Genomic DNA, 12,650 nt, shown 5'->3' on the forward strand with positions numbered 1-12,650 from the left:
CTACACACCATCAGTTAAAAAAAAAAGATCGTGTCAGAACGCGGTGACGTAAAACACGACGACGTGCTAAAAAAAAAACTAAGTTCAATGCTTCCAAGCATGCGTCGACTTGATTCTGAGCATGCGTGGATTTTTAACCGATGGACGTGCCTACAAACGATTGTTTTTTTTCTATCGGTTAGGTATCCATCGGTTAATTTTAAAACAAGTTTCAAATTTTTGACCGATGGATAAATAACCGATGGGGCCCACACACGTTCGGTTTGGTCTGATGAAAACGGTCCATCCGACCGTTCTCATCGGATTGACCGATCGTGTGTATGCGGAATTAAATGATTTAGATCAGGGGTCTCCAAACTTTTCCAAAAAAAAGGGCCAGTTTATTGTCCTTTAAGACTTTAGGGGGGCCGAAATATGGCCAGCAGAGGCAGAAAATTTCACAGGCCCAGCATCAGTGAAGATAAATATGGCCTCAGGGTCGGTGGTCAATAAGAGGAGGAGAAGTAGTGCCCCTATTAGTAGGATGAATGGTATCCCATTATTGGTATTAGTGGAAGATATAGTGCCCCATTGATGGTGTCAGTAGGAGGAATAGTGCCCCAAGGGCCAGATAGCGGCTGGCAAAGGGCCACATCTGGCCCTCGGGCCGCAGTTTGGAGACCCCTGATTTAGATCATCAAACAAATGTAGTACACAAAGATAACCCACATAAATCCAAGATGCAGTTTTTTAATTATTTCATTTATTAAGGGAAAAAGGCAGTTCAAACCTGCCTGGCCCTACGTGAAAAAGTAATTGCCCCCTTCTATGCTGAATCATGAATGAACTGTGATTGATCACAATTTTTTTGTTAAATTTCACTTGCTACACCCAGGCCTGATTGCTGCCAGACCTGTTGAATCAAGAAATCGCATTAATTAGAAGCTGTCTGACAAAGTGAAGCACGCTAACAGATCACAAAAAGCCACACATCATGCCACAATCTAAGAAAATTCAAGAACCGATTAGAAACAAAGTAATGTACATATATTGGTCTAGGAAGAGTTTCAAAGCCATTTCTAAGGCTTTGGAACTCCAGTGAACCACAGGGAAAGCCATTATCCACACATAGAGATAACAGTGGTGAACCTTCCCAGGAGTGGCAGCCTACAAAAATTACTCCAAGTGCATGACAATGACTCATCCAGGAGGTCATAAAAGTACCCAGAACAACATCCAAAGACCTGCAGGCCTCACTTGCCTCAGGTAAGATCAGTGTTCATGATTCAACAATAAGAAAGAGACTGGTCACAAATGGCATCCATGGGAGAGTTCCAAGGCCAAAGCCACTGCTGACCAAAAAGAACACAAAGGCTCATCTCACATTTACCAAAAAACATCTTGATTAACCCGAAGATGTTTAGGCAAATATTCTGTAGGCTGATAAGACAAAAATGTTACTTTTTGGAAGGTGTGCATCCCATTACATCTGGCATAAAATTAATACAGCATTTCATAACAAGAACATCATACTAACAGTCAGACATGGTGGTGGTAGCGTGATGGTCTGGGGCTGCTTTGCAGCATCAGGACCTGGACAGCTTACCATAATTAATGGAAACATGAATTCTGAGCTCTACCAGAAAATTCTAAAGGAGAATGTCCAGCCATCAGTTCGTGGCCTCAAGCTCAAGTGCACTTGGGTTATGCAGCAGGGCAATGATCCGAAACACAACAGCAAGTCCACCTCCAAGTGGGGCAAATACTTTTTCTAAGCATTGTATGCATATTATATACAGGTGATACTCGAAAAATTAGAATATTGTGCAAAAGTTCATTTATTTCACTAATGCAACTTAAAAGGTGAAACTAATATATGAGATAGACTCATTACATGCAAAGCCAGATAGTTCAATCCGTGATTTGCCATAATTGTGATGATTATGGCTTACTGCTCATGAAAACCCCATATCCACAATCTCAGAAAATTTGAATATTGTGAAAAGGTGCAATATTCTAGGCTCTATGGGGCAGATTCACATAGAAATGCCCAGGCGCAGCGTATCAGAGATACGCTACGCCGCCGTATCTTACCTGGCTCTAAGTCGAATCCAGGAAGATTTTGCGCCGCAAGTTACGGCGGCGTAGTGTATCTCTCGGCGCATAATTCAAATCGGCGTCCCTGCGCCGATTGAACTGCGCATGCTCCGTTTCTAAATTTCCCGCCGTGCTTTGCGCGAAATGACGTCGCAACGACGTAATTTTTTGAACTTCAACGTGACTTACGTCCATCCCTATTCACGGACGACTTACGCAAAAAAAAAATTCAAATTTCGACGCGGGAACGACGGCCATACTTTAACATGGCAAGTCTATCTATACGCCGCAAAATAGCAGCTTTAACTATACGCCGGAAAAAGCCGACTAGAGACGACGTAAGAGAATGCGACGACCGCGCGTACATTCGTGGATCGTTGGAAAAAGCTCATTTGCATAAACAACGCGAACTCCACCCAGCGGGCGTTTAAGTATTACATCTAAGATCTGAAGGCGTACGCCTGTCGGATCTTACCCAAATGCCGTCGTATCTTGGTTTGAGGATTCAAACTAAAGATACGACGCGGGAAATTTGAAAGTACGCCGGCGTATCAGTAGATACACCGACGTACTTGCTCTGTGAATCTGCCCCAAAGTGTCCCACTTAAATCAGCTAATTATACTTTAACACCTGCAAAGGGTTCCTGAGCCTTTAAATGGTCTCTCAGTCTGGTTCGGTAGGAATCACAATCGTGGGAAAGACTTCTGGCCTGACAGTTGTGCAGAAAACCATCATTGACACCCGCCATAAGGAGGGAAAGACTCAAAGGGTAATTGCAAAAGAAGTTGGATGTTTCCAAAGTGCTGTATTAAAGCACATTAATAGAAAGTTATGTGGAAGGGAAAAGTGTGGAAGAACAAGGTGCACAAGCAGCAGGGATAACCGCAGCCTGGAAAGGATTGTCAGGAAAAGGCCATTCAAAAGTGTTGGGGACTTTCACAAGGAGTGGACTGAGGCTAGAGTGTAGCATTAAAAAGAAGAAAAGAATGTGCTGCATTACACAATGCAATAATTTCAAACCTTAACGAATGTGCTTACTCCATTCCGAACGGTAGTTTTACCAGAACGAGCGCTCCCGTCTCATAACTTGCTTCTGAGCATGCGCGGGTTTTTCACGTCATTTTAGCCCACACACGATCATTTTTTACAACCCGAAAAACGACATTGGCCCAGATTCAGTAAGCAATTGCGCCTGCGTAACCATAGGTTACGCAGCGCAATTGCTTACTTGCGCCGGCGTTACGAATGCTCCTGATTCAGGAACATCGTAACGCCGACTGCAGCCTAAAATCTGCGTGGCATAAGGCTCTTATGCCACGCTGATTTTAGGCTGCATTCTTGCGTTGGCAGCTAGGGGGCGCTCCCATTGTGATCAGCGTATAGTATGCAAATTGCATACTAACACCGATTCACAAAGTTGCGCGGGCCCTGCGTACGCAAGTTACAGATTTTCCGTACGGCGTCTTTAGCGTAAGTCTGCCCCTTCTAATAGTAGGGGCAGCCAATGCTAAAGTATACCGCCCTTCCCGCGTCGCGACGTTCAAATTTTACGTCGTTTGCGTAAGTGATTCGTGAATGGCGCTGGACCTTGCGACGTCATTTGCCGCAATGCACGTCGGGAAAGTTTCCCGACGGAGCATGCGCTCTACGCTCGGCGCGGGAGCGCGCCTAATTTAAATGATTCCCGCCCCCGGCGGGATCATTTACATTGCGCGCGCTTACGCCGGGCAATTTTGCCGGCGCGACCTCGCAATTTACGGAGCTACTGCTCCGTGAATCGAGGGCAGCGCAAAATATTTGCGGGGGCGCAGGGCAAAATCGTTGCCCTGCGCCTCCGCAAATAGAGCGCAGATCTCTTTGAATCTGGGCCATTGTTTAAAACGTAGTTAAAAAATGCAGCATGTTCGAAAAAAATATTGTCGTTTTTCAGAACACGAAAAAGCCCACACACGATCATTTTAAATTACATTTTTTTTAAACTTTGTTTTTTTCATGCCGAAAAATGATCATGTGTACGCGGCATAAGTTTCACCTTCTAGGTTGCATTAGTGAAATAAATTAACTTCAAATTTTTCGAGTATCACCTGTATACACACACATATGCTTTCAGCATGTTAATGGTTTTATCTACATCATGAGGTTTTATGTTTGGAAAGCAAAGCAGCCTGATAACTAAATCTACTAGCATTTTAAAACAGTTTCCAAAACAAAAGGATGCATACACAGTTTAAACTGCATATACAGTATGTGAACTGTTTTCCTGTGAAGGGATTTATTATGCTGGTCAGCAGGTCTTGTGATTGACACACTGTTGCCAAACTGCTCAGCCTAACAGGTGATATAACTATTTCTTGTCTAATAGGCTTGGTTCACACCTATGCATTTTTAGTGAATTTTGCAGAAACACACTACAGTCCAAACATGGTTTCCTATTGATCTAGTTCACATCTGTGCGCTTTGAGCCTGTGCGTTTATTGGAAAGGGGCAGGGACTTGACCAGCAGGTTGTGTTTTGCATATAATAGACTTCAGTGGAACTGCACCAAAAACGCACATGTCGTATTTTTTTGATGCATTTGTGATGTGTTAGGGTTAGGGCTAAGGGTTTACAATGTGTTAGGGTTAGGGCTAAGGGTTAGTGTTAAATGATAGGGTTAGGGTTACGGACTAGGGTTACAGGTAAAAGTTAGGATTAACAGTAATTGTTATAGTTAGTGGTAATTGTTAGGGTAACCCCTAACAATTACTGCTAGTCCTAACACTTACCGCTAACCTTAACATTTTAACCCTAGCCATTCACCGTACTCCTGGCTCTTAACCCTAACCCTTACATTTAAGCATAACCCTAGCCTTTAACCCTAGTCCTTAACTCTAACCTTAGCATTTAACCCTAACCCTAGCCCTTAACCCTAACATTTAACCGTAGCCCTTAACACTAACCCTAACATTTACCCGTAACCCCAGCCTTTAACCCTATCCCTTAACCCTAACATTTAACCCTAACCCTTAACTCAAACCTTAGCATTTAACTCTAAACCTAGCCCTTAACCCTAACATTTAACCCTAACGCTTAACCTTAACATTCAGCCCTAACCCTCGCCTTAACCTTAGCATTTAACTCTAACCCTAGATCTTAACCTTAACATTTAGCCCTAACCCTAGCATTTAACCCCATTTCTTAAACTTAACATTTAGCCCTTACCCTACCCCTGACCCTAGCCCTTAATCTTAACATTTAGCCCTTAACCCTAAAATTTAACCCTAGCCCTTACGTTTAACATTTAACCCTAGCCTTAACATTTACCCTAGCTCTTAACCTGGATTCCGCGCTGATAGTTGAATGTAAAAAAAAGAAAGCTGGCTGTTTGGGGGTCCCCCCAATCCAGGTCTAGTACCTGGATTGGGGGAACACCCCCGCCAAAAGAAAAACCGGCATGGGGTCCCCCCTCAAATCCATAACAGACCCTTACGTCCGATATGAATTTTGAGGGAAACCCCATGCTTAAAAAAAAAAAAAAAAAAATGATGGGATTCTCCCCAAAATCCACCCCAGACTCTTATTTGAGCTTGCAGCCCGGCAGGCCAGGAAAGGGAAGGGGATGAGCGAATTTCCTCAACATGGGGGGGGTGCTTTGGGGTAGAGGGCCAGGATCTGAGGGACCCCTTTGTTAAAGGGGGCTTTCAGATTCCGATAAGTCACCATACTGGGCCAGGGTTGTGGGGAAAAGGCCTTTGTTCTCATCAACATAGAGATAAGGTGCTTAAGGGGGAACCCCCTACCCCAAAGCACCCCCCATGTTGAGGGCATGTGGCCTGGTATGGTTCAGGAGGGAGGGGCACTTGCTTTCCCCCCTTTCCTGGCCTAGACTGCATGCTCAGATAAGGGCCTGTTATGGATTTGGGGGACCCCAACCCTTTTTTTTCTTTTAATTTTGGCGTGGGGTTCCCCTTAAAATCTGAACCAGACCTGAAGGGCCTGGTATGGATTGGGGGGATTCCCCACACAGTTTTTTGAATGTCGGCATTTATTTTCTGAGTTTGTTAAAGTGTATAGTTTATGGACAATGATGTGTGACCACTCTGAATTGTTGGCCATAGATCCGGATGTGTGTATATTTTTTTCTGTAGCATACAATACAAAAGTCTTTTATTGCTTGGCAGTATATCCTGTTTTATCACTTATTACTTTTCTAAAAACAAGGGCTTAATGCCGGTTCACACAGGGGCAACACGACTTCCAGCGTGACTTTGCGAGATGACTTTAGCGCGACTTGGAGCGACTTCAAGTTGCCTCCAGGACAGGCAACTTTAAAAGTGGCCAAACAATAATCAGCTCTGTGGGAGGGGTTTGCCTGAGAAAACTATTTTCTCTCCCTGTAAAGTTGCTTCAGTTAAGACAGTGATCTGACTTTGGAGGCATTTTCCATTGAAATCAATGGGTACAAGTTGCCTACAAGTTGCCTTGAAGTAGTACAGGAACATTTTCTGAAGTTGGAGCGACTTCAGTAGTGTACATTAAGACGGCTCTAATTCACTTCAATGGAATTTCTCATGTCGCACGACTTGGGCCGACACAAGTCGGATCCCAAGTCGCTGTAGTGTGAACCGGAACTAACGAAAACCATAACACTATTTGCAACAAATATTTATAAAATAACAAATCTTTACACATACTGTATTTACAAACAATTGCTGCAAAACTTTAAAATTGGTCATAATACTTTCCGAAATTTATGATCATGGTTGATGGCCGGAGTACGCTTATTGATGACATATTGATGTATATTGCAAATAAACCAATATTTCGGAGTTGTGAATGACCAAGAATCAGTGATACTGTATAATGGCAGCATAGGATGCTATGTGCTAAGGTCTGAGCTACTAATCCATTTAATTAGGAAATATATTTAAGATTGGACTATGTCACCTGAAATGGAGAAAGGAATGGTAGGTTCTTCTCAATGAGCTTGAAATGGCTGGCGTCAATAATGTTGTCTATCTGTTCACAGGTAATACCCTTCGCCAACTGTCCTGTACTAGAAAAAAAATTAGTAGGCTCTCCACCTGGTGCTTTAAAGAGGGAGTGGAGGCGATAGAGAGACAAGAACAGGGTAAGAGACACCAGGAGAAGAGGGGAGGGGACAAGAAGAGATTAAGGCAAGGGAGTGAAAAAGAGTGGAGGGGACAGAAAGGTAAGAAGAGGGTAGAGGAGGGAAGTAGAAGAGTTAAGGGGAGTAGAGGAGTCTGAGAGAAAAGGTGAAAGAGCAAACAAGAAGGGAGACTGTAGTAAGTTTGAATAGGGAAAAAGAGGAGGAGGAGAGGGGAGTTTATAAGAAGAAGTGAGAAGAGAAATGGAGAAGAGAAGAAGGAAGACTAGAGTAGGGTAAAAGAGCGCAAGAGAAAAGAAGAGTGGAGGCTGAGAGGAGAGGAGAGGAAAGGAAAATATAGGCGACTAGAGTAGGGTAGAGGAGGGCAGGAGGAGGGGGAAGGAAATAGGAGGGTTTGAAAGAAGAAAAAAGGAGAGAAGAGGCGAGAAAAGAAGAAGAGGGGAGACTAGTGTAGGGTAGAAGAGGGCAGTAGAAAAAGAGAGGGGAGTCTGAGAAAAGAGGTGAGGGGAGAAGAAGAGGAGAATATGGGAGACTAGAGTTGAGTAGTGCAGGGCAGTTAGAGAGGAGAGGGAAATAGGGGAGTCTGAAAGAAGAGAAGAGGGAAGGGGTGAAAAGGAGAAGAGGGGAGACTAGAGTAGGGTAGAAGAGGGCAGTAGAAAAGAAGAGTGGAGTCTGAGAAAAGAGGTAAGGGGGTAAAAAGAGAGGAGAATATGGGAGACTAGAGTAGAGTAGTGCAGGGCAGGAAGAGAGGAGAGGGGAATAGGGGAGTCTAAAACAAGAGGAGAGGGAAGGGGAGAAAATGAGAAGAGGGGAGACTAGAGTAGGGTAGAGAAGGTTAAACGAAGAAGAGAGGGGTTTAGTGGAGTCTGAGATAAGAGGGAAGAAGAGGGGGTGAGGAGAGGGGAGGAGAGTAAAGAAGAAGAGGGGAGACTAGAATAGGGTAAAAGAGGGTAAGAAATGAGGAGATGTAGAGGAGGACAGGAGGAGAGGGGAAGAAAGGACAGGAGAGAAAGAGGGAGAGGTGAAGTTCAAAGAGAACTCAAGCAAAGTAAAACTCCACAGCAACCAAGCAGATTTCATCCCTCATTTGATGAGAAAACGAAGAAAGAAATCTAATGAGGTTCTGTGTGCAACAGTTCCAGATTTGCTAAGTGATTAATGATACAAATAAATATTGCAACATTACCTCAGCAGATTCTCCAGTGTTGTTTCATTAGACAGCAACTCCAACAGAAATAGAGCCTGAAAGACAATAAAGAAATCAATAATGTTGAATAACTCTACCTGGTTTAACCACTTCCCGCCCGGCCTATAGCCGATTTACGTCCGGGAAGTGGTTATGAAATCCTGACAGGACGTTCTAGAACGTCCTGCAGGATTTCATGCCGCGCGCGCCCGTGGGGGCGCGCATCGCGGCGATCGGTGATGCGGGGTGTCAGTCTGACACCCTGCATCTCCGATCTCGGTAAAGAGCCTCCGGCGGAGACTCTTTACCACGTGATCAGCCGTGTCCAATCACGGCTGATCACGATGTAAACAGGAAGAGCCGTTGATCGGCTCTTCCTCACTAGCGTCTGACAGACGCGAGTAGAGGAGAGCCGATCGGCGGCTCTTGTGACAGGGGGGGTTCGCGCTGATTGTTTATCAGCGCAGCCCCCCCTCGGATCGCCACACTGGACCACCAGGGATGCCCACCCTGGAGCACTAGGGTGGGCAAAAAAAAAAAAAAAAGCATTAAAAAAAAGATGCCAGTCAGTGCCCACAAATGGGCACTGACTGGCAACCTGGCAAAAATCAGTGCTGCCACCCCAGTGTCCATCAGTGCCACCCCAGTGTCCATCAGTGCCACCCCAGTGTCCATCAGTGCCACCCCACAGTGCCCATCCATGCCCAGTGCCCACCTATCAGTGCCCATCTGTGCCACCCATAAGTATCCATCAGTGCCGCCCACGAGTGCCCATCTGTGCCGCCTATGAGTGCCCATCTGTGCCGCCCATGAGTGCCCATCAGTGCCGCCTATGTGTGCCCATCAGTGCCGCCTATGTGTGCCCATCAGTGCTGCCTATGTGTGCCCATCAGTGCCGCCTATGTGTGCCCATCAGTGCCGCCTATGAGTGCCCATCAGTGTTGCATACCAGCGCCGCCAATCAGTGCCACCTCATCTGTGCCCGTCAGTACTACCTCATCGATGTCCATCAGTGCCATCTCATCGGTGCCCATTAGTGCCGCCATATCAGTGCCCGTAATTGAAAGAGAAAACTTATTTACAAAAAAATTAACAGAAAAAAATAAAAACGTAATTTTTTTTCCAAATTTTCAGCCTTTTTTTAGTTGTTGCAAAAAAAAAAAAAATCGCAGAGGTGATCAAATACCACCAAAAGAAAGCTCTATTTGTGGGGAAAAAAGGACGCCAATTTTGTTTGGGTACAGTGTAGCATGACCGCGCAATTGCCATCCAAAGTGTGACAGTGCTGAAAGCTGAAAATTGGCTTGGGCGGGAAGCTGCGTAAGTACCTGGTATGGAAGTGGTTAAGGGTATTTGATGGGTTAACATTTTTTACATACACAGCTTTGGCTAGAATAGCCAGGTCCAGCTTTTCTAACTTTTAGACTTCTCAAAGTTAAAGTGTTACTAAGCCCACAACAGTAAAATCAGTCTGTATATGCAGCATATCATACTTGTTATACTCACTGTGGAACTTAAGGGGTAATCTTCTGCACTCCTGCACTGTCTGTCTGGGGAAGGCCAGCTAACGCAGGCAGAGTAGCCAACCTGCACATGCTCAGGTGTGTCTTTAATGCTGGAGAGAACAGTTACTTGTTCCCAGAGCTAGCCAAGCCACATGATATTGACATCACACATGTGGGTGTGTATACAGGCTGCAGTGGAAATCCCCTTCTTCCTGAACTCTCAGCACTGGAGAAACTGTGTATTTTATTATGTAACCATGGTATACAGATCATCAAAAAAGGTATACAGTGGCAGTATTTTAATGTAAAAAGATGATTTATAAGCCGTGGGCACTGTGGGTGGGGGGGATGTTGGATAAACTATTTTCATATCACTGGGTTTAGTAACACTTTAATATCAGATTCCTGTGATAGTGGACAATTAAAACATAACTATAACCATTTTTGGGGAAGGTAACAACCTTTTTTTTTAAAGGTGAACTTAGCCTTTAAGACAAAGGTGTTGTTTTAAAGCAATCCTTACCTAGATATTAAATCAATTTGCCTTACTTCTTACACTACTGCGCTGCATTTTTTGTGTCCATTTATTTATTACAGGTATTTATATAGCACTGACAATTTATGCAGCGCTTTACATATGTATTGTACATTCACATCAGTCTCAGCTCTCAAGGAGCTTACAATCTAAAGGTAATGACTCACATTCATACATACACATTTAGCAAAAATCGACAAACTAATGTTTTTTAGCTTTGTATGTGAGTTCACATTTGTTAGATAAAATATGCAGCATGTCATGACCCTGCAACCATTCCCGAAAATGGTTCTCCTGTTCTCATACAAAAGAAACATTTTATATGAAACACTAGTGTCATGTTCCATTATTAAAGTGTAACTAAAGGCAAAAAGGCAGAGCAGAGGGGATTAGAATAGCTGTCAGATTGTGTATATAATGAACCCGTGCACTGCTATTATTTAAAGTGTTTGTTAACCTAAAAAAAAAAAAATATTGGATCCTGTTACCTTTAAGCATGCTATACTGCACAATGCTTGTGCTGTTTCATTTGGCCCCCTGTATCACCTTAAATACCTGGCTGATCCTGCCTGGCTATACCCTCTCCTCTGTAAACTGACCACAGTGTATCACGGCTGCTGAGCCCTGACACCGTGGTCAGTTTACGTGCCTCCGTCACCTGCAGCCCTGCTCTCTTTTGTGTTCCTGCCTACTCCTCCCCCCTCCCCTCCCTGCCTGTCAGCTCATACCAGTGGCCGCCCCCCCTTCTCCTGCTGGTATCATAAGACATTGTTGTTACTACAATCCCCTCTGCTTGTTATCAGACCTGGGAAGGAGAGAGTACAATAATAAGATATTTATCAGTGGATTTTATAGAAAACACATACAGTGGGGTACAGCATTTATTATAACAGAGGGGATTGTAGTAACAATAAGTGGGTTAACAACCACTTTAACGAGAACACCAATATACATGAAACTAGCTGCCTTCACCTTTATAGTGGTTCGAAAGGGTGAAGGTTTTTTATCTTCATGTATTTTATGCATGAAGGTAAAAAACCTTCAGTGTGCAGCTTCTCCCTCAACCCACCCTAATACTTACCTAAGGCCGATCTCAATCCAGTGATGTGCATGAGAGCAGCGACTCTCCAGGGTCTCTCGCTCCTCATTAGCTGAGATACAACAGAAGGAGCCATTGGTTCACAGCCAGTGAGGAGGGAGTGGGAGGCGGGGCACACACACGAGAGCCCCCATAGAAAGCGGTTTGCTATGGGGGCACTCGGCAGGGGGAGGGGCCCAGAGCTCCGGTGGGTGACCCAAGAAGAAGAAGAGGATCGGAGGCGGGGCTGCTTTGTGCAAATCCATTGCACAGAGCAGGTAAGTATGACATGTTTGTTATTTAAGAAAAAAATGCCATTAAAAACCCTTTAAAACTCCCAATTGTGTTATATCTTTTATAATTTAAACAAAATGGTGAAGTGCTATATAAATAGGATTTCACTATAGTGGGGCAGTTCCAACCTCCCCTAACTGACGCCAGCCCAACTACAACAAAATGTCTACTGCAGACCACCACTAGTGCCACTAAGAATGGAGGTGCAAAAAAGAGAGTCCAAGGTCCCCACCCCACAAAAACACCATGTGTATCCCCAAAAAAAGAAAAAAAGAAGGATGCAACAAACAAAACTAACTCTACATGTTTCTCTTTCTAAAAGAGCTTTATCAGAGTATAGAAAAAGTAAAATGTGCAACCTAACAGTGTCACATGGCAATAATTGTTGTTGATTTGATATGCCACTGTAGCTTGGAGACTTACTGCGTCCTTGGTCCACATTCTTTAAGCACTTGTTTTCCTACAAGTTCATTAAGCCTAATAAACGTTAGGCCCTTCTTCTTGTTGCTTTGGTGCGTGGATATGTGTTTAAGTGAGTTGTTTGCTACAGATAGGGAGATTCAACCTTAGGGCACTTTCATACTGGGGCGGGGGGCGTCGGCGGTAAATTGCCGCTATTTTTCGGTCCATCAGACCGTTTTCATCAGACAAAGCGTTCGTGTGTACGCGGCATTAGTCCAAACCCAGCTTGAATAAATGCTGATTGCTGAAGGGCATTTAGGTTAAACACATAATTACCTGACTTGTTCTCATCTCTTTCTCCTTTAGGACTGCGACATCCAAGTCCCTTTCTGATGACAGTTGCGAGAGAGACACGTCTTTAAAGAATGCGCCACTCATCTCTGCTAGAACCGTCTGAAACCCTCCA

At 44.3% G+C, this 12,650-nt stretch overlaps 1 protein-coding gene across 1 annotated transcript in view; it reads right to left on the minus strand.

The window, feature by feature from the left end:
- The window catches only part of OTOA (otoancorin), a 159,808-nt gene that overhangs the window by 56,023 nt on the left and 91,135 nt on the right, over positions 1 to 12,650 (minus strand). The window contains exons 14-16 of the mRNA XM_040356824.1: positions 12,521 to 12,650; positions 8,371 to 8,426; positions 7,004 to 7,112 (exon numbers count right to left, since the gene is read on the minus strand). The exon at positions 12,521 to 12,650 is cut by the window's right edge and continues 11 nt beyond it. Coding sequence (XP_040212758.1) covers positions 7,004 to 7,112; positions 8,371 to 8,426; positions 12,521 to 12,650 — 295 coding nt within the window. The remainder of the gene's footprint in view (positions 1 to 7,003; positions 7,113 to 8,370; positions 8,427 to 12,520) is intronic.

The sequence above is a fragment of the Rana temporaria genome, chromosome 6, assembly GCF_905171775.1.
Source record: "Rana temporaria chromosome 6, aRanTem1.1, whole genome shotgun sequence".
Taxonomy (NCBI): domain Eukaryota; kingdom Metazoa; phylum Chordata; class Amphibia; order Anura; family Ranidae; genus Rana; species Rana temporaria.